Genomic DNA, 22,149 nt, shown 5'->3' with positions numbered 1-22,149 from the left:
TGTGGTCCCAGGAGAAAGTAGAGTTAGTGCACCTCGAGCATCCTCCTAGGGGATGCACATGGGGTGTGAGAAGGCAGAGGGGCAGTCTCCCAGATCCTTCTAGAAGCCTCTCCTGTCTCTTCTATCCTCTTATCTCTTCTTCTTCTTCTTCTTCTTCTTCTTCTTCTTCTTCTTCTTGTCACCATTCCCAGCCCAGCCCCAGCCTCTTTCCTGTTGTGGAGGCTCTTAGATGAGGAAGAAGAACTGGAAGCAAAATCTTATGGGAGAGGCCCTGTGACCCAGTTGCTGCCTCTTGGTCTGAAGTGATCCATGCATAGATCCACAGTTCTGGAGCAGAGGCGGCAGCTGCTTCTCCTGCAGCTAGCGGACCTGCCACAGAGCCAAGAGACCTGCTGTGTAATAAGACTGAGGAAAACAATATCATCTAGAGCAAGGAGTCACAGTGTGGCTCTACCACATGCTAGCCAGGTGCTTTTTTTTCCCCCTTGAGACAAGATCTCACATACCCCAAACTGGTCTGGAACTACATCCAAAGATGATAATAAACTTCAAATCTTTCTGTCTCCATCTCTCAAGTGTTTAGAATACATATGTGCACCACCATGCCTCACTTATAAAATGTTGGGGCTCAAACCCCAGGACCTCTTGAATGCTAGGCAAGCATTCACCCAACTGAGCTGCACCCCTAGTCCCCTCAGGTGACTTTATAATAGCACGTCACATTCAGAAGGCAGAACCCTGTCTGTCACATGAACCCACGCATATCTGCTGCTCTGGGTTCTTTTTAAATAAAGATTTCTTAATATGGCTACATGCCCCATAAGCTCTAGAGCGTACTGTGTACCAAGGGTCCTTCACCCAACCTTGGAGGAAGATGCTGTCCACTACCACAGCATGTAAGAGACTACTTAACACAAATACTGTGCTTTTTTTTTTTTTTCCTAACTTTTTTATGGTGGTGGTGTTGTGAGTGCTCATGTGGAAGTCAGAGGAGAAGCTCAGGGAACAGTCTTCACCATTCACCTACCTGCCTGAGACATAATCTCTTGGTGGCTGCTGAATGACACTGCCCCCATCTCCAGCTTTACATGAGTTCTGGGCATTCAAAGTCCTTACACTTCCATAACATGTCATTTACCCACCTTGCCATCTGCCCAGCCAAGTCTACGCTCTGATAGGCACTGTCACACTCAGTCCTCTCTCTAAGCAGTTCCATGCAGGACTTTAACTGCCCAGTACTGAGCCCTCTCTGTAGAGTAGGAAATGCAGCCGCTAGCAACTGCTTTAGGGAGCAGGGATGAATGACGCCGGAGTAGGTGATAGGTGGGCAACACTGTGGTTACCCACCCCAAGCCTCGCTAGGCTCAGCACAAATTCTAACTCTTTTAAATCACCACCAAAGAATAAACCGCCAGGATGGTTATGACCAGAACGCTTAGGCTTACCAAGGGGAGGAATTTGCCAAAATTCATCCCCAAAGGGCAAATCTAGGTGACAGACTCAGTCTACCCTTTCCCAGCTAGTGCTTAAATTGCTAGAAATCCAGTGGATTCATGTGGCAAACATTCCCTAGCCCCACTTCCATCCTCAGGAGATCCCCAGTGTCCTGGGGCATGTCTTTCAGAAACTTGGGCAGCTATCCTGTCCCACACTCACCTGCACAGTGTCATGGATCCAGTCCAGGAACTCTGCTACTTTGGCATAGACACCTGGGTGATTGGGTTCTGCACAGCCTCGACCCCAGCTGACCACCCCTACGAGGTGCCACGTGTCACCACTGGGACACACCAGGGGTCCCCCGCTGTCCCCCTGAGGAATCCAGGTATGAAGACACAAAGAAACAAAACTCAGACCTGTCTGGTGGAGCAGCACAAGTCTACCATGGGGGGTGACTTCTCCTGGGGGAGAGGGAGGCTCCTGTTTCTTGACATCATACCTGCTGGCCTCACCTTCCATAAGGCCATGGTATGAACTCCCTAGGGAGGCTGATTTCCCCAATTCATATACAATAACCAGGGGTCCAAGCTACAGCAAGTCTCCTGCCCCTTCCTTCTACCACCAGCTGGTCCCCTGCTCTTCTTTCCACTAGCGGCCACACCTGGCATGCGTCTGCCCTTCCGTCCAGGTAGCCGGCACACAGCATGCGATGTGTGAGCGCCCCACTGTACATGCATGAGCTGTTGCAGAGGTGGGTGCTGAGCAGGGGTGCCACTGTGTCCTGCAGCGTGTCTGAGCTATGAGCTGTAGAAGACATAGGAGAAAGCTGCAGGGTACCAAATGAGGCAAAAACAAAACAACCAAAAAAAAGAAAGAAAGAAAGAAAGAAAGAAAAAGAAAAACATAGAACATCAAAAAAGAGAACACAAAAACTCAAAGGGAGAAGCTTCGACAGGGCTATGGACTTGGACCAAAGGACACAAGTCTGATGGGTGCCCAGCTGGGAATGAGGAGACTAAGAGAAAGCTGCAGCATGCCAAATGCTGAGGTCATGACTCTCCTGGGGCCAAGAGCAGGAGAATGAAAAGGCCTGGGCATAGGGGAAAATGCTCAGTGGCTTTCTCCGTAGGAACACCCAGGCAGGAGAGTACCCAGGACTCACCAAGGGAGGAAAAGAAAAGCCATTATCAGGTGAGCAGGGGAGGGGCCAGTGCTGCAGCTTAGAGAGTACCTCTCCCTCCCTCCCCACTTCATACTACGGGCCTGGGAGCTCACTCACTGTGGCTGGGGTCGGTGTGGCCCCAGCCAGACACCCAGCACTGCAACCCTCTTGGAAACTGCTGCTCCTTGGCCGGCAAGCACACGGCGCCCACGGTGTCTGCAGAAAGGCACATACTTCTGCTCTTGGCTCAGGCAGGGCTTCTCTCCTGCAGAGCCTGGGTACAGAGCCTCCTCATCCCTTCTCAAAAGTCCTGGACAGTTACTAGACAGACAGATAGGTTGAGCAGTGTCCCACCCGGGGAGGGGGAAGGTGTGATGGTATGGCGCCCCCTAGAGGTGGGCAATGTATTTATGGCCCTGCGCCAACCTGGGGGCTGAAGGAAGAATGGAAATTCTGCTGGCACTGGATAGCAAATTCTAATGAGACCCATTTGTCCTTTTCTCCAGAGTGTCTGGTCCTTCTTGAGACCACATTTCCAGAGGCGTGAAACATAGTCCATGAGTGGAACCAAATATGATTTTCAATCGGATGTAGACATTCCAGGACATAAACACCTTTTTTTCTAACTACATCAAGGAGAAAGATTCCATTTGGTGCTGGCCCACACCTCTCATACTGCTGTCCATCTCCCATCTAACTAGAACCAAGTGGGCCTTGGCTCTGCAACTTCTACAGAAGGCTGTAGTCACCTAGAATTTTAACACTGCTTTGTTTTCAAATTACAGATCTGTGTATGGGGATATATGAGTGTACATTATTAATTATTATGAATACAATGCTCTGCCTGCATGTACACCTGCAGCCCAGAAGAGGGCATCAGATCACATTATAGATGGTTGAGAGCCACCGTGTGGTTGCTAGGAATTGAACTCAGGACCTCTGGAAGAGCAGACAGTGCTCTTAACCGCTGAGCCATCTCTCCAGCCCGACTTATGTGGTTTTTTGAGAAGGCATGTCAGAGCATGCAGGGAGGTAGTTGCTGGGATGGCTACAGTCCAGGCAGGGCCACCCTTGTTGGGCAGGTACTGTGACAGGAGAAGCCCTGGCCCTGGGCTCGGGGGTGGGGGGGGGGTCTATCTGTCTTTCTCTAAACTTCAATGCTCTTGTCTCTATACACTTTCTTCATCACAGCTATTATACGGATTGAGAAAAGTGGATTTAAATAAACAAGAAATCTCTTTTCCTGTAACGTATCACAAAGTGATTGGACCTGGATGAGGCCTGGGAACAAGAGTGGAGCCGACTACTTCTGGAGAAGGCACAAGTGAAGTTCTGCTTGGGACCTCAAAGCAAATGCCATCTGCAGCCCCACTATGAAAAAAAGCTTGAATCCTTGACCTCCAAAGAGCCTTATAAGTCTTATTGCAATCCAGTCTCGGGAGCATGCGCACATCCTACCATCCCCAACCAACTGAGAGGCTTAAGGTTCGCAGCTATAGGAAGCCTTAGGGGTCAGCTCATGCCTCCTCCCACCAGCCTCTGCTCCTCGGTCACTGCCTCACCCAGCCTGCTCATTCCAAGGCCAGAGCCTTACCTGAGAAGTTGAGTGGCGTCCGGAGCTGCAGGAGAGCAACGTCATAGTCATGGTTCTGGGCGCTGTACGAAGGGTGGGGAATGATCTTCTCCACCGTAGCTCCCTGGTGTTGACGGACAGCACTGTGGCTGACCAGCCCTGCGTGAACCCGCCAGCTGGATAGGCGGGACAGCCTAAAACTGCACATAGAAATCCACTGAGCCCAGGGAGGAAGGGGCAGAGACGCTTGACATAAGTGAGGTCCTGGAACCCAAAAACCATGCCTCTTAATATTATCCCCAGTGGCTGGCAAGATCCTGGGCCTGCCATAGTTGCTCAGCCCCTACACTGGAAGACAGTTCAGTCAGCAAACTTCTTTCTCCATGCAAGCGTGAGGAGCTGAGTTCAGATTCCCCAGCACTCACATAAAAAAGCAGGCGTGGCTGTCTATGTCTATAATCTAACACTGGTGGAGGCAGAGACAGGCAGGTCCCTGGAGCTTGCTGGCCTACGCACATTCCCCCACACAGGTACAGACAAGATAACACACAATTAAAAACAAAATAAATCTTTAAAAAAAAGTATAAGGGGGAAAGCAACTGAAGAAGTCACTTGACATTGACCTCTGGCCTCTACATACACATACACATACATACACACACACAACACACACACACTACACACCATACACCACATACACACACACTCTATGCACCACACACACACTATACACCATATACCACACACACACCACATACACCACACACACACAAACACACACACCTAAGTGTGCATATAGAAGGAAATATGTGTACACATACACAGAGGAAGGGAAATTAAAAAAAAAAAACAGTCTCTATGTTATTCCTGCTACTATGTAGAACTGAACTTGGCACTAAACAAGTACGTCACCCTTGCCTACTTGGAGACAGACAGCAGCTGGACACAGACATTTTATTCAGGACATACCATGAGACAAACAGAAAAGGTGACTGTGACCCACCTCCCATCCACCCCCAAGACTTACCTGTGTATGCAGTGGGCAGCGGTCACTACCCAGTGGGGTGCCAACACAGAGCCCCCACACGTGTGCCGGGAGCCAAGCATCACACTAGCTTGCCATGGCCAGCGCCCAGAAGCTACAGCTTGACCGCCGACTATTCGAGAAGCCAGAGGCCTTGCCCCACACTCTGCAAACAGAAAAGGTTAGGGTAGAAAGAAAAAGTGCTGAGTGCAGAGGGCTGGTGTAGACAGCACTCATCTATTATTCCTGGTCATAAGTAGGGGGACAGGAAGATAAGTGTATTGATTACTTCAGCCTGTACACCTGATAAGAGCAGGGACTATGTCTGTGGGGTCTACGGAGCTCTTGTGCCCACCACACTGTACAAGTCAAGGTGTCTGGGCATGATATGATGGGTGTGAGAAGGGACTGATAAATACATGGACAGCTGCATGGAAAAGTGGGTAAGGGAAGCCAGTACAATGCTTATCATTTGGCTATAATTCACTACCCAACCTTAGTCTGTCTGTCTGTCTGTCTGTCTGTCTGTCTCTCTCTCTCCTATTTGGTTTTAGTTTTGGCTTTTCTGGAGAGTGTTTCTCTGTGTAGCCTTGGCTATCCTGGACTCACTCTGTAGACCAGGCTGGCTTCAAAGTCACAGAGATCTGCCTGCCTCTGCCTCCCAGAGTGCTGCGATTACAGGCTTGAGCCAGCGTGCCTGGCTCCACCCTTAGTCTCTTGAAGCTGCTGCTAGAGCTTGCGCACTCGCAACCAGTAACAGTGCCACGTCCAGGGCTCTTCAGAAGGAAGGGGCAGAGAGTGACAGTAGTAGAGTAGAGAGCCATCATCAGCCCAGCACAGTGGTTGACGGGACACATGATAGAGACTTCAAAAGACACTCTTGGAGTAGGTTGTATCTGCAAGGAGCCCAGCAGAAAGATGGGCAGGTGGGCAAGGGCACTCCAGCCCAGCTCACAGACAGGCACACACACAGAAACCTGGATGAGCCCCTCCACACAGATCTTCCACACTCAGGAGAACTGGAAGACTTCCTCCTCCCTCCCACCACCAGCTTCCTGGACACGGGATATGACTCACCAGAGCATTTGAGAGAAACAATTCGGCCAGAAGGACAGTTAGTGCTGCAAAACAGGGGTGACCCTAAGAAGCTGGCAGTGCCACCCTAAGGCCACACATACCCGAGAATATGGGGGCGTAGCAAGAGGTTCCCCACGGTTTTGTTTTGGCTTTCTTGAGACAGTGTATCATGTGACCCAGGCTGGCCAAGGATGACTGTGCACTCCTGACTTTCTTGGCACAGCTTCCTAAGCAGTAGGATTTCAGGTGTGTACCACCACTCTCGGCCTATCTCCATAGTTCTTAAGACCTTAAGATGCTACCATCTTTACCATTTTCTTCCCACCCTTCACAAACACCCAGCCCCCGCCCCCCCAGGATCACAGCCTGCCCATTCTGCCCCAGTAACCAGAGGGAAACAGAAAGCCCTCACAGTCCTGGAAGAGCAGTTTGGATAAGGTCCATATTTACAACAGAGAATTGACAAGTGAGACAGCCCAGCTGTTTCCATGTGCTCCGAGTAAACAGGTGCTCAGCGGGTGAATGAATGGCGTGGTGTGGATGAATGAATAGAGCCCTGCACCCAGCCTCCTTCCAGGCCCAGCCTCTTCTCTGTCCCAGCATAGTCACACTCTTGTTCTCGTGTTCCCTCCTGCCCCTTGCATAAGTCTCAACTCCCTTGGGACCCAACGTTCTTGCCTCGCTCTTCGCTCCGGAAGTCCAGTCCCTGGTCCACTTGCCTTCTATTTTCCTAACCCTGTAGCCCTCCTGGAAGACTTAGGAATCTCACAGAGAGAGAAGGACAACTGGGGTCCCCTCTGACTCCAGTGCACTCCTAAGGATGAAGCTGGGGCTTCAAAGAAGGTGAGCAAGTAGGCTGAGAATGCTTCAGGGCAGGGACAGGCCATCTACCTCCCCCTTCCTCCCAGGCTTCAGGCAGTTTGAAGGAGCCCAAGCTGGGCCAAGACCTCTCAGCTTGTGCTGCCTAGAGTGTGTGGAAAAGCCTGGCTCATTTAGAATCCTTTTTATTTTATTTTATTTTTGGTGTTTTCTAGCCTCAGTTCTTAGCTTCTGTAGTGTCAGGGGATGGAACCCAGGGTTTATATGTGCTAGGCAATTGCTCTAACAATTGAGCTGTCTCCAAACCTCCTGCCTACCGACTCACCAAAGATAGAGTCTTGCCTTATTTTCTCTGTGTAGTCCAGGCTGGTCTTGAACTTGCTTTCAAGACCAAACTGGCCTCAAACTTTTTTTTTTTTTTTTTTTTTTGTTTTTCGAGACAGGGTTTCTCTGTGTAGCCTTGGCCATCCTGGACTCACTTTGTAGACCAGGCTGGCCTTGAACTCACAGCGATCCGCCTGCCTCTGCCTCCCGAGTGCTGGGATTAAAGGCGTGCGCCACCACGCCCGGCCCATTTTTGGTGTTTTCAAGACAGGGTCTCTCTGTGTAGCCTCGGCTGTCCTGGAGTCGCTTTGTAGACCAGGCTGGCCTCTAACTCTTATTTTATTATTTTTGGATGCTCTTATTCACTTTTTTCCTAAGATAACCAGAATTATACAATCAAATCATAGCCATCTGGGTCCCCTGACTCGGAGTAATAAGCCTGGCCCCAAATGTGCACTGCCTCCTATAAGACTGTTTAACCTCACTGGGCCTTGGTTTCCCTGCCTGTAAAAGTGAATTCTGGTTTGAACACAAAATGACCCACCAAAAGCTCACAGGTAGAGTACCTGGTCCCCGACCCATGGCACTATTTTTAGAAGTTCTGGTAATGTTAAGCAGTAGAGCCTAGCTAGAGGAGGCAGGTCACTGCAGGCATGTCCTCGAGACACAGATTTTATCCTCCTCTTTCTGTCCACAGGAGGTAAACAGCCGCCTCCTGTACATGCTGTCACCATGATGTTCAGTCCTAGCATGTGGGGCCAAGCAATCCTTGGCTGAACCATATATAACTGTGAAGCAAAGACGTCTTTCTTCCCTTGTGTTGCTTTTCACATGCATTTGGTCATAGCAATGTAAAGCCACCCACAGGGGACGTAAGGGGACCATTCTAAGTCATTAAAAACCTTGGGGGGATTTTTGGTTTTGGTTTTTTTGGTTGGTTGTTTGGTTGGTTTTGTTTTGAGATATATTCCTGTATCCCAGGCTAACCTCAAACTCTGTATATAGTTTTAATGTCTTTGTTCATCCTCCTGCCTCTACCTCCTGCTTAGAATTCAAGCAACAACACCACACAGGTTATACAGCACTAGGGATTGAACCCAGGGCTTTGTGTGTGCTAGGCAAAGCACTCTACAATGTCTGGACTACATGGCCAGTTTTCATTTCTTGGGCAAGGTAAATACTATATGTCAGGCCATATGACCTGGGTTTGCAGCTTATGACTGGGAAACAGTCTTCTCTGCTCTCCTTACACTGCCTAGGCCCTCACCATCAGGATCCCTGCAGGAAGATCTCTCTAGACTGCCCATCACTCACCTAACCCATAGAAGCCCTACCTGGGCTGCCATGCCTCCTCTAGGTGGCCTTCCAGGCCAGAAGAGAGCTGGGCAAACTCCTGAGACCTGTTGAGCTTGATGTCAGACAGATTCACTGCCTTGTGCTGAGTGAGCCTGGACAGAAGAAGAGAAAACAAGGGGAAGGCAGCTTCCAAGTGAGTAGCATGAGTGAGGTCACGGGGTCAGAACAACACTGTGCATGAGACAGCATTGTGAATGAGTGAGAGCAAGGAGGTGGCTTCTGAAGGCACCCTCCAACCCCGGTGCCCCCACAAGCCAGCCAGCCCCTGCAAGTATGGCTCTTACCTGAGGTGCCCAAGACTCTGGCAGATGTGTATCCCCAGGGTGGGGTTCCAGCCCCCGTGGCAGACCAGGAGCCAGTCTGACCGAGCTCTTACTTGCACTTCAAGCAGGAGATCCTCGCCATTTAATCTGAAAGATACTAAAGCTGCCATGTGAAAACCCTCCTGCTGCCCAGTGAGGATGGGACTAGAGGAACTGGACACATGGGTCACCCCAGGTCAGCTTCCCTGCTCCCCTGGGTGCCTGGTCAGTTCTGAAAACACAAAACACCTTTCGTAGACATTTCGGTTCTGTGTTTTGACCATGTGTTTTAACAGGTGCTCTGAGGCAAGCGAGGTAGCTCTGCAGGTAAAGGCCCTTGTCATCAAGCTTGACAACCTGGACCTAACCCCCACAGTCTACGTGACAGAAAGAGAACCAGCAAATTGTCCTCTGAGCGCCACATTCATCCAGTGGCAGACACACAGACACATAAACACACACACACACACACACACACACAGAGTAAACAAGTATAGGGGTATTGTGTCACAGTCTTTACCACAAAGCCCTACAAGAAGGTAGTTACCTCCCTCAACAGAGGGAGTACCAAGGCACAGAGGGGAAGGCCATGTGCCCAAGACCATAGGAACAACAAGGGATGGATCTAGGACATAAGCCAAGGCTCCTGAATTCAAATATAGTGACAACAATAGTTAATATTTATCAACTGCTTTGCTTTTCTTTCCGTGTTGTTAACAGATTCTCTCTCTCTCTCTCTCTCTCTCTCTCTCTCTCTCTCTCTCTCTCTCTCCTATATTAAAACTTCAATCCCTCAGTGCAACTATGTTTTGACATAGATCCTAAGAAGGTAATTAAGATTAAACAAAGAAGCTTGTTCCGCAGCATGCTTGACAGAGTGCTTTCCCAGCATGCACATAGGCCTGGCTTTGATTCCCAATGCTCCAGGAACTGGGTGTGATGGAACTTCCTGTAATCCCTACATTCAATCTGGAGCTAGAGGGCAAGCTCATCTTTGGCTACAGACTGAGTTAGAGGCCAGCATGGATATATTAGATAGTAAGAAAAATGAAATGAGGTCATAGGGTTCTGGTCCAGTAGGGCCATCTAGTATCCCAACTGTGAGAAAATAAATGCACGAACACACGTGTATAAACACACACACACACACACACACACACACACACACACACACACACACCGCCCCATCTGTACTGTCTTGTTATGGCAGGCCAGATGACTAATACAAAAGCTCAGAACTAAGCTTCTTTTGTATATTTGCATGCTTTATTATTTATTATTGCGTGCAACAAATATGTTTACTTCGTTTCCATTGTACATAGAAACGGGAGCTCAAAGAAATAATGTACCCAAGGCCATGCATCTAGCAAAAATAAGAAAACCCCAGCTTTGATCTCACTGCTGTAACTCTTCCTAGCCTCCAGCCTTTGGGCAGCATTGTACTGTGTGAACTCCAACACTTACCTAGAAGAAGGGACAGCAAAGACATCCAGGGGACAATAACGGAGTGATGTTCCCACATATCCTAGTGGCCCTATTGTTCACATACTGCCACCCCATACCCCTACTCTTCCCCCATGTTGCTAGCTCACACTACCCCAAATGACAGGCCCCCATCTCTTCTGCTGGCCTGGCCTCCTAGCCACACCCCAGCTAAAGATCTGGACCCTCTTTAGAGAAGCCTACAAACCCTACCTCTGAGGTCAGTGCTGCCAGGTGGACTTTGTTACCACCCTCATCCCAGTAGAGGAAGAGATAGATGAGTGGTAACAAACTGGTAGTCCTTCATTTTGGTCCTGAAGCTGCAAAGGGCGGGGTGAAAGGCTAGTTCCTTTAGCTTTAAGGGGGTGGCCCACCTGTTTTAGGAAGAGATGGAAGAAACTCTTCCTCATTGGTGACTCCTGGGCAGCTCAGAGTCATCTCCTCCTCCTGCAATGTCCCGGAGAGGGGTGGAGAGGTGGCCGGCCATAGATACAATACTTCAAGGAAGCACAGAGAGAGAGTCACAGAGAGGCTGGGGATGGGAAGGGAAACCCACTAGAGGGGCTCAAGGTGCCTAGCAAGTCAGTACTGCACTAGAGGTAGGCCTGCCTTCTAGAGATTCTCTATCAGCCATGTTGCCTATGGACAGACCCCAATCAATTGGTAAGAGGAGCATAAAACTCTGCCAGACTACCCTGTGTTTCCATTTGTGTGTCTGTCTCTTTCTCAGTGGGAACAATTTCTAGGAGGAAAAACTGACTAAAACCGTGCATCATCCACATAAACAACAGGGATTTAGGGACAAGCTCTTTATGACACTTGCATCCCTGCTGTTCTGTGGGTGACCCCCTTCCCTGCCTTGCTGTCTGCACAGCACAGATGAGGGAGGGGCTTGTCCATCTACATATAATGCCTGTTCAGCACCTGCTTCAGTGCCCCACATCCTGTCCTCCTCCCCTCTTCAGACAGAAGGGCCCAGCACTGACCTAGGAGCCACGAACCAACACCTGCCCCAGCCAGGAGCCCCAGGGCTCCCAGTATCGCACAGCCACGTTGCAGGCAGCACCAGCGCTGGGACTGAGAGGCTGTGAAGGAAACAGAGAGCTGCCTGGGTTTCCTGCTTCATCCAGCAAGCTTTATTCAACCTTGAGGCAGCCTGCCCCTGCCCCATGGGCTCAAAAGAGAGAGGGCCAAGTTCTGATCTTTAATGCCCAGATACTACTTGGTCCTGAAGTGAGAAACAGAGCAAGTGGGGGATAAAGGATGAGATGTCTCTCATCCTCACACTAACCCAAGAAAACTATAAAAGATGGAGGAAGAGTATTCTTTGCTGGCCCTCCCTAATGGCCCAGTGTAACCTACTGGGTTGCTGCTGTTCTCCCAACTCTCTTCTGAAGATCCCAGGTCCAGGACCCTCTTCTGTGCACCGAATCTCCATCGGGCCTTGGTCATCCAGTGTAGAACTCTGGAGAAATAGTTGTTGTGAATCCAGCAGCCCCATAGCAAGGCTGCCAAGAGAACACCAAGTTCTTACCACATTCCAGTGTCTAATCTCAGCCCTGCCCCCCAAGGCTATCTGTAAGTCTCTATTTACCTGAGAGATGCTATGCAGGCCCTTTCTGTTCTCCTGGGTCCCTGAACCCCATTCACTTCACTCTCACATGACTGTAATAGCAAAGGGAAAACTGGAACCTAGACTTTGGTCTACAACAGGGCTCATGTTCTTCATTAACCATGCTTCCCATGAGCATCAAAGGAGCACCCCTTGAGGTCTGTCAGCAACCAACTCTAGGCACCTTTATTCCTTCCTGTCTTTGAAAAGGAGAATAGGGACATACACACACACACACAAACACACACACACACACATGCACCCATACACGCATGCACATGCACATGCACACACACACGCGCGCACACACATCAACCATTCTCTAAAAGGATCTTGCCCAAGTGCATGAGACAGTATTAGGAATTCAGGATAAATCAGCATGGCCTGTAGTTCCTTACAGAATTCTCAGTCGTGTCCCAAAGACAAGTCATAGTGCATGTCAAATGACCACAAAGAGTTCAACTAAAGCACCAACAGCATTCAAAAGTATAAGAGGTGATTTCTAGAGGGAGCAGTCTCTAAGGCAAAGGATATTGATGAAGCAAAGATAGGGTGGTAAGGAAGCAAAAAGCAGGATAGCTCACATGTATGCCTGACCCATTATGAGCAATGAAACAAGATAGCTGACAAGCACTGGGAGTTTATCACTTGGTCTCCAGCCAACCCTGTGAGCTTAGATAACTTAGACCATTACTCCGAACTTCAATTTTATCATTCATAAAATAAGAGTGATAACTCCCCCTTCCTGATGAATAACCCCACACACCCTGGTGTTCTTTAGCCGCAGTTGGTAAAGGGTGAGCATCCTGATCCACAGGAAGGGGTTAGGTCACTGGCCTGGTCATTACTCTCTGTGGTACAAAGCCTGAGTAATCTTTCTGAGAGGCAGTTAAGAGCATGGTGGTGCAGTCTTTAAAGTGCCTGGTGAATCTTTCCAGCCTCGGCATTAAGCTAAGCCTTCATGTCCTAGCTTCTAGGCTCCTGTGATCTTGCCTTTCCTGGTCTCTCCATCCCCATTGCCAGTACCTGCTCTCTCCATGGCACTGTCGTTCCTCAGAACCTTCAGGTACTCTCACACTACAGAGTGTGCAGTGTCTGCTGCTCCCACCTCACATACCTCTCTCCTACTGGCTCTTCAGTGTCCTTAACTACAGGGAACTTATTCTTGACTTATATGGGCCTCCCTTCTTTCTCTTTCCTTCCACACTGTTCTGTGTATGCCAGGGACTGGCACAAAAAGGCAACACTGGTAAAGTGCACAGAAGTAAGGAAGGAGAAAAACAAAAGGAAGGACGGAAGAAAGGGTGAGAGGTGGGAGGGAAGGAGGGAGGGATGGAGGGATGAAGGAAGGAGAAAGGAGGGAGGAAAATAATGTGGTTCAACAGGCTTTATAAATTATAAAACACAAGCTATGTGCTAATTATAATGATATCAATAAGAAATACATGTAAGCTGGAAATCCTTCCTCAAGGAATTTGTAATCGAATAGAATAAATATAACACCTCAAAATTGGATTCTAGCTGAGTGTGGTGGTGCATGCTTGTAGTCACAACATGCAGGAGGTGAAGCAGAAGGATCACAAGGCCAGCTTCAGCTGCACAGAAAACTTTCCTTTGTTTGTTTGTTTGTTTGTTTGTTTGTTTTGAGACAGGGTTTCTCTGTGTAGCCTTGGCCATCCTGGACTCACTTTGTAGACCAGGCTGGCCTCGAACTCACAGCGATCTGCCTGCCTCTGCCTCCCGAGTGCTGGGATTAAAGGCGTGCGCCACCACGCCCGGCTCTAAAACTTTCTTTTTTAAAAAAAATGGCAGGGAGGCAGAGGCAGGTGGGGTAGCCTGGTCTACAGAATGAGTTCCAGGACAGCCAGGGCCACACAAAGAAACCCTGTCTCAGAAAAGTCGAAAGGGGGCTCGGGGATTAAAAAATAATAAAAACTGAATGGCACTGGCATAGAAACAGACAGGTGGATCAATGGAAGCGAATCAAATTGAAGACCCAGAAATAAACCCACACAGCTATGGACACTTGATTTTTGACAAAGAAGCCAAAGCCATACAATGGAAAAAAGACAGCATCTTCAACAAATGGTGCTGGTCTAACTGGATGTCTACTTTAGAAAAATGCAAATAGACCCTTATTTATCACCCTGCACAAAACTAAAAATCCAACTCAACATAAAACCAGACACACTAAATCTCTTAGAAGAAAAAGTGAGGAAGATCCTAGAGCTCATTGGCACAGGAGACAACTTCCTGAACAGAACATCAATATCTCAGACTCTAAGATCAATAATTAATAAATGGGACCTCATGAAACTGAAAAGCTTCTGTCAACAGAACAAATTAACAACCTACAGACTGCGGAAAGATCTTCACCAACCCTACAGCTGATAGAGGGCTAATACCCAAAATATATAAAGGACTCAAGAAATTAAACACCACCAAACCAAATAATCCAATTAAAAATGGGGTACAGAACTAAACAGAATTCTGAACAAAAGAATGCCAATAGCTGAGAAACACTTAAAGAAATGTTCAATGTCTCTAGTCATCAGGGAAATGCAAATCAAACAAACTCTGAGATTCCACCTTACACACCTCAGAATGGCTAAAATCAAAACTCAAATGGCAGCACATGCTGGCACAGATGTAGAGAAAGGAAAACACTGATTTGGAAATCAGTCTTGCACTTTCTCAGAAAATTGGGACTAGTTCTACCTCAAGACCCAGATATACCACTCCTGTGCATATTCCCAAAAGATGCTCCACCATACAACATTTGCTCAACTATGTTCATAGCCGCTTTATTCATAATAGTCAGAATCTGGAAACAACCTAGATGTCCCTCAACTGAAGAATGAATAAAGAACCTGTGGTACATTTACACAATGAAATACTACTCAGCTATTAAAAACAAAGAAATCTTGTAATTGGCAGGCAAATGGATGGAACTAGAAAAAATCACCCTGGGTGAGGTAAATCCAGACCCAGAAAGACATGCATGGTATATACTCACTTACAAGCACATATTAGCCACATAATGCAGGATAACCCCACTACAATACATAGACCAAAGAAAATAAATACCAAGGAGGACCTAGGGAGGATGCTTAATTCTCATTCAGAAGGGCAAATAGAATAGACCCTGGAAACAGTTGAAGAGAAGGAACAGGACGGGAGCCTACCATAGAGGTCCTCTGAAAGACTCCACCCAGTGGGGAATTGAAGCAGATGCTGAGACTCGCAGACAAACTCCAGGGTGGAGCACAGGGAGTCTTATGGAAGAGTTGGGGGATAGAAAAACCTGGAGGGGACAGGATCTCAACAAGGAGATCAGTGGAACCAACAAATCTGTCTGGGAAGTGGGCGGGGGCAGGGGGTGAGGACCTAGACCCTCTGCTCAGATGTAATAGATGGGTAGAACAGTTTCCTTGGGGGTCCTATAATATGGGGAATAGGAGATACCTCTGATATGGACTCTAGTGCCCACTAGTTAGTCATTTCACCCTGGCAGGGCGGCCTTGCCAGGCTACAGAGGAAGAGGATACGGACTGTCCAGATGAGACTTGATAGGCTGAGGTCAGATGGGAGGAGAAGAGGGCTCCCCCTTTCTACAGACTTGGGGAACAGGGGGCAGGAGGATGAGGGAGGGAGAGTGAGACCAGGAGGTGACAAGGGAGGGGGCTACAATTGGGATGCAAAGTGAACAAATTAAAAAAAAAGAAGAAGAAGAAGAATTGGGGCTGGAGAGATGGCTCAGGAGTTAAAAGCACTGACTAGGTGCTCATCCAGAGGTCCTGAATTCAATTCCCAGCAATCACCAACATCTATAATTGGATCTGATGCCCTCTTCTGTAATGCAGGCATACATATATAAATAAATCTAGAAGGAGGAGAAAGAGGAGGAGGAGGAAGGCAGCTCAGTCAGTAAAGGGCTTCTGTGCAATCATGAGGGCTTAGATTCTATCCTCAGAATCTAAGATAAATCCCCAGGGCCTGGTAACACAAGATTTTAATCCCTGGGACTTGATGGCCAGCTAGCATACCCAAACCAGTAAAAGACCAGCAAGAGACTCTGTCTCAAAAAAGAAAAAGAAAAAGGGAAATAAAGGAAGGAAGGAAGGAAAAGAAAAGAAAAACATCAAGATCGGTAGCATCTGAGGAATGACACCTAGGGTTGTCCTATGACCTACGCATGTGTGTATATACATGCGCACACACACACACACACATACACACACAACTGTGGTGATTCCTATTTGAAGATCGATCACCTTTCCCTTTTGACACAATGGATTGTCCCAAGTGATGGCAAAAGCCTGAACCACTGACTCCAAAGCAATATCATCTTAGGTGTGATTTTCATATGTTCAATGGAACATCTCCAGGGTCCTGCCATTGTGGCCTACGAAACTGGTGTTCCTCATCTTTCATCTAATGTAAAGGAAAACCTGTCAGCCTCACCCAGTACAGCCCCTAAACTGTCCAAATGCTGTTTCCCTATCCTACCAGTGAGCCCCCCTGCCAGTTCAGGTAGCACAGAAGGCAGCTACTCAACCCCTTCCTGCAGAATGAGATGCCAGCCCACCTCCTCGACACCAGTCACAGCCAATGTAGAACTGAGCCTCCCAGCAGAGCCCAGCCACACTTCTCCTGGAGAAGCATAGCTCTTGGTGTGTGTCCTAACACACACACAAACTCCATTTGTGGCTAGAGATGAGCGCCAAGAAAAATAGGTTTAGAAAACCAATGCAAAAATAAAGAAGTAGCCGGGCGTGGTGGCGCACGCCTTTAATCCCAGCACTCAGGAGGCAGAGGCAGGCGGATCGCTGTGAGTTCGAGGCCAGCCTGGTCTACAAAGTGAGTCCAGGATGGCCAAGGCTACACAGAGAAACCCTGTCTCGAAAAACCAAAAAATAAAAAAATAAAAAATAAAGAAGTGGCCATGGCATGTGTGGTTCTTCTTTAGGATGTAGTTCCTCTTGAGCAGGTACCCTCTCCAATTGGAGAGCCAGAGTCCATTATAGAAAGAATCCCACACACACCCAACCTTTCCTCTTGTCTTAATATCCGAGATACTAGGCTTCAAGCCCAGCCTCTCAATAAATCACCTCGTCTCAGGCCCTGCCCCGTCTCAAAATGCACCTGCCCAGACTCAAGCAGTATCCTAAGAACACGGGCCTTCAACAGAAAGACACCTCTTCGCTCTACTAAGTAGGAGTCAATTTAATGCTTTGCTCAGTACAGCCATGTGCAAACTGCTTTCCCAGCCAGAGCAAGGAAGGTAAAAGAAGAAAATGAAAGACAGTCTCTGGAAAGAACTCTTGCTGGGATGCAATCCCTGCTCCTGAGCCACCGGAAGAGGCTCGTCTACCAACCTAGCATGCCGGGGTCGGAGGTGAGCAGGCATAGAGGGATGGCATGGGGCGCAGTCTTACCGTGTGAGTTAGGTGCACTGAGGTAAGGCTGTGAGGTCTACTGGGCAGGGTGTGGCTCCTGTCCTCAAGTCAGGATTGATTCAACAGCCCAGCCAGCATGGTTGGAGGCTGAAGTCTCCACATAGCCCCTCCCCTTGTCCCCCGCCCCTACACACATAGACACCGTACCAGAGAGACAATGAACTATGCTCAGAGCCCATGAATAGGCCCCTTGTTGTACAGAATTGGGGCAAGGGCTGGGCTGGGCCTGGCAGCCCCAGCCCCTCCTATCTGCTAGCTGGATGCTTGGAAACAGAAAAAAAAAAAGGGGGGGGGGGCAGGCCAGTGTTGCTTAGCAACCAGGTCCCTTGTGCCAAAAAATGTGCCTCGTGTACACTAGCACAATTCCCCCTTCTTGCTGACAGGGCTGCCCTAAAGAGTGATATTAGCATGTGTGGAAAATCTGTCTGAGCTCTATGGAAGCTGGCCTTTCCAGCAGCCTCAAGCTGTCACCATGTTGGGGCTGGAAGGTGATGATGAGAAATCTTCATTACGTGCTGGCAGCGCCTTTCACCTGATTGCTAGGAAGTGAGGCCTCCCTGCCTAGTTCACCCCTGGGATCCAGTAGCCATTGGTGCTATCTTGTTTCAAGTTCAAGATGGTATAGCTGATCTCAGCCTGGAGCTGGACACTCCTCCATGTCTCTTTAAAGGAGAAGCAGGGGACTGCCAGGGAAGCGGGGACCAGAGTGGTCTCCTCTCTTCTAGGTTGCCTTTCATGGACCCTTCAGGGCATCAGTTCAATAGGACAGACTTTAGCGTCCACTCTTTCCCCCACCAAACTCGCTGTGAAAGGCGTGTCATAGTACTCACCTTACAGCGGCGAGATTCAAACCAAATGAGATATTGAATATGAAACTCTTTTTCTAGTCTCTAGCTTAGACTAGTGATATTATGGTTTCCAGAGAAGTGGAGGGAAGAGTTCTTGGGGTAAATGACCCAGGGTTAGGGACACCTCCCCTAGAGCACCTTCCCCAGTCAACTAAATGAAGACCGGAAGGAGGTCAGAGAGCTAATAAAGCCAGAGTTCACGGCAAAGACAGTACGCCTTACAAGAAATGCCGAATCTAGCTGGCAGACTGGGAACAGAACCAAACACCGATACTCCTGAGCCTTCGCTGATGTTTTTATTGAGGTAGCCATGGAGCTGACATTGTGCCCAGAGTGATATGAGCCTGTATTCCATTTCCTTGGGCCAGCCAAGGCAGTAAAACCTAGCTGTATTTTGTTAACTCTCGCTTTTTACTTTATAGCAAGTTAAAGGCTATTTCGAGCGGCTCAAAACTTGGGATGAATATGTGAGATAGGAGATAGCTAACTATTTCTTTCTTTGTAAGATTTATGTACACATATGTGTCTGTGTGAGTGAATGTTGCATGTATGCAGGTGCCATTAGTGGCCAGAAGAGGGTGTCAGATCCTCTGGAACTGGTCTTAAAGGCAGTTGTGAGCCCCACAGGGTGGGTGCTGGGAACTGAACTAGAATCCGCTACAAGAGCAGGAAGCACTCTTAGCTGCCAAGCCATCTCTCCAGCTCCCTAACTCTATTCTTACCTGTGGTTTCCTATTAGACTTTGCGAACTTGGGGTCCATATGGCTTCATCATCAAGAAAGCTGTGGATAGCTTGTGTCCTTAGAGAAGAGAACTCATGCCATTTTTACATAAATCTTTACCAAGCTCTGTTCATGCACATTGTCATCAGGCACTCTATAATATCATTCTTGGTATTAATAAACACCTTGGACTTTAACGTGCAAGAGAGATGTTAAGACTGGGTCTCGGTTCTAGCCAAGTCTGGCCTCAAACCTGTGATCTTCTTGCATCTGCCTCCTAAGTGTTAGGATTACAAGTGTGTACCATCATGCCTAGAAAGCCTTAGATTCTAATAATGATATTTCAAAGAAAATGCTATACATAATCTAATCGTTAACCTCAGTAAGGAGAGTAGACAAAGTCATTGAAGACTCCAAAATCATGTTTAAAATGAAGTGCACACCTGGAGAGATGGCTCGGTGGTTAAGAGCCCTGAATGCAAAAAATAAAAATAAATAAAATAAAATAAAATAAAAAGAGCCCTGAATGCTCTTCCAGAGGACCTGGGTTTGGTTCCCAGCACCCACATGTCAGCGCACAACTGTCGACAACTCCAGTTCCACGGGGGTTGGTGCCATCTTCTGACATCTATGGGCACTGCACTCATGTGGTACAAACACATACATGCAGGCAAAACATTCACATAAATAAGAAATAAAAATAAAAGAAAGTACAACTGACTCTTAATCCACTCAGGTTAGACCATGGCAGAAATGAGTACATTATAATCCAGCTACAGAGACAACACACACACACACACACACACACACACACACAAACACACGCACACACATGCACACGCACACACCACTGGGAACAACCTGAGTAGTGAGGTAGGAAATGTAAGCAGTGACAGCTGGGGGTGGCAGCCCTGAGTTTAATGATGTCATGCTGAGACACGGTATGAGGTGACTGCATTGAAACCTGACCCCAGCAACAGTTCATAGTAAAGGTTCCTGTGCTTGGCTGTAAAGGCTGGCACCACTAACCCGGTCCTGAAGGAATGGCTCAGCAGCCAGGCTCTGAGAGAAGGACAGGCTCGGGGAAAGCTAGTGTATGTGGGATGCTGCATCGTCTTATAAGGAACACCTGGGTTGCCAGTAGGACAACAGGTGCACACAGAAAAGCACAGTAAAGCAGGTCTATGTCTGAACCTTCCAGAGCAAACAGTATCCACTGAACCTTGTCGTTACTCTGGCCTAGGCTATTCTCCCGAAGATCCCCCCCAAAAAAGACTTTGCTATCTGATTTTACCTTTTATGACATAATTATGTTCAGAACAGTCCCAGGGGTGAGAACTGGAATAAAATGAGATTGTTATTAAAACGCCATCTCCTGTTTCTATCCACAGCCTTCTGAAAGGCAACCCTTCTAAACAGGGGCTCTATCCCCTGTCTCTTTGTTTTCAGCCTGGCGATTCCGGGCACATGTTGTCTCAACCAAATTTGTTAGTCATTTTAGGCCCATGAAGCAGCAACAGGAATGGAGGATGAGAAAGTTGAGTTATGATCAAGCTATGACTTATCAAATCCACTAATGTCCTCCCATGGTACAAGGCATGGGAAGTCTGTCTCTCGTTATCTCTATCTCTCTGTCTCTCTGTCTCTCTGTCTCTGTCTCTGTGTGTGTGTGTGTGTGTGTGTGTGTGTGTGTGTGTATGTCTAGGCCACAGGACAACTTTGTGGAGTTGGTTCTCCTTCCACCTTTACTTAGGTTGAAAATATCAAATTCAGGTCACCAAGCTTGCATAGCAAGTGCTTTTACCCACTGAGCCATCTCATCAACAGGTCTGGTGGCTCTCAGGTGGCTCTCAGACATTAAGGAGGCTGAGACAGGAGCATCACAACTTCAAGGCCAACCTGCACTATAGTGTGAGTTCAAGGCTATCCTAAGCAACTTAGAGAGACCCTATGCCAAAATAAAAGGTTGAAAAGGAGGACCACTTACAGCTTAGTAGTCAGGTGCTTACCTTTGTCCCCAGCACCAGAAGAATCAAATAAATAAACAGAACAATTACATTTCTTCATCAACTGCTCCATGACCCAGTGGTACTCCAGAGGATACTAGAGCGAGGTATGGCATCTGCAGCATTCTTCAGAGGCAGGTGCACAGAGGCTTGTGCTTTAAGGCAGGCTGTATTGCAGGAGGAAACAACTAACCACCCTTATTGGCTTATACAATAAAGCTTTACTTCTTGGTAATGCTTTAATTCCACAGAGGGCTAAACTACAGCATTCTTTCCACAAATCATCAATTAAGACTTCAAGCTGGGCCTGGAAAGATGGCTCAGTGGTTAAGAGCACTGGCTGCTCTTCCAGAGGTCCTGAGTTCAATTTCAGGCAACCACATGGTGGCTCACAACCATCTAGAATGTGATCTGATGCCCTCTTCTGGCCTGCAGGTGTAATGCAGGCCGAGCACTGTATATATAATAAATAAATCCTTTTTTTAAATTATTTACATGTATTTTATGTGCATTGGTGTTTTGACTGCATGTGTACCTATATGAATGTCAGATCTTGGAGTTATAGACAGTTATGGGCTGCCATGTGGGTGCTGAGATTTAAACCCAGGTCCTCTGGAAGAGCAGTAGGTGCTTTAACCACTGAGCCATCTCCCCACCTACCCCCAATGTTTTTTCTAAACTAAAAACTACTGGTACTTCAAGATACAGTTCAACTCTCAATACATCACACCCTGCACTTCCAATGCCCTAAACCCAGAATTAGTGGCTTCTGTTTGTATACAGATATTCATTCCTGGCATTTTGCTCAGTAAAGACACATCATAAGCTTCAATTCAGGGGAAATTAGCCCCTTCCATGTCCTGCACCAGCCACCGCAGCAGCAGCAAAGAGAAAGAATGTCAGGAGAACAGCTCTCTTCTCCTCACACAGGACCATGTATTCCCAG

At 48.0% G+C, this 22,149-nt stretch overlaps 1 protein-coding gene across 1 annotated transcript; it reads right to left on the bottom strand.

Annotated features, from left to right (window-relative positions):
- Nucleotides 1-234: 234 nt before the first annotated feature.
- Nucleotides 235-12,009, bottom strand: Tmprss5 (transmembrane serine protease 5). Its single transcript, XM_051155846.1, has 12 exons — nt 11,919-12,009; nt 11,543-11,641; nt 10,931-11,053; nt 9,057-9,192; nt 8,751-8,864; nt 6,274-6,317; nt 5,200-5,362; nt 4,194-4,372; nt 2,717-2,815; nt 2,099-2,241; nt 1,657-1,809; nt 235-369 (listed from the first exon to the last, which is right to left on the bottom strand). Exons 1-12 carry the CDS (start codon nt 11,992-11,994, stop codon nt 361-363), a joined length of 1,338 nt encoding a protein of 445 aa, XP_051011803.1. The 5' UTR covers nt 11,995-12,009; the 3' UTR covers nt 235-360.
- Nucleotides 12,010-22,149: the final 10,140 nt, after the last annotated feature.

This window comes from Acomys russatus, chromosome 14 (assembly GCF_903995435.1).
Source record: "Acomys russatus chromosome 14, mAcoRus1.1, whole genome shotgun sequence".
Lineage (NCBI taxonomy): Eukaryota > Metazoa > Chordata > Mammalia > Rodentia > Muridae > Acomys > Acomys russatus.
The sequence above is the reverse complement of the archived record's forward strand: the minus strand, read 5'-3'. Positions and strand labels throughout refer to the sequence as shown.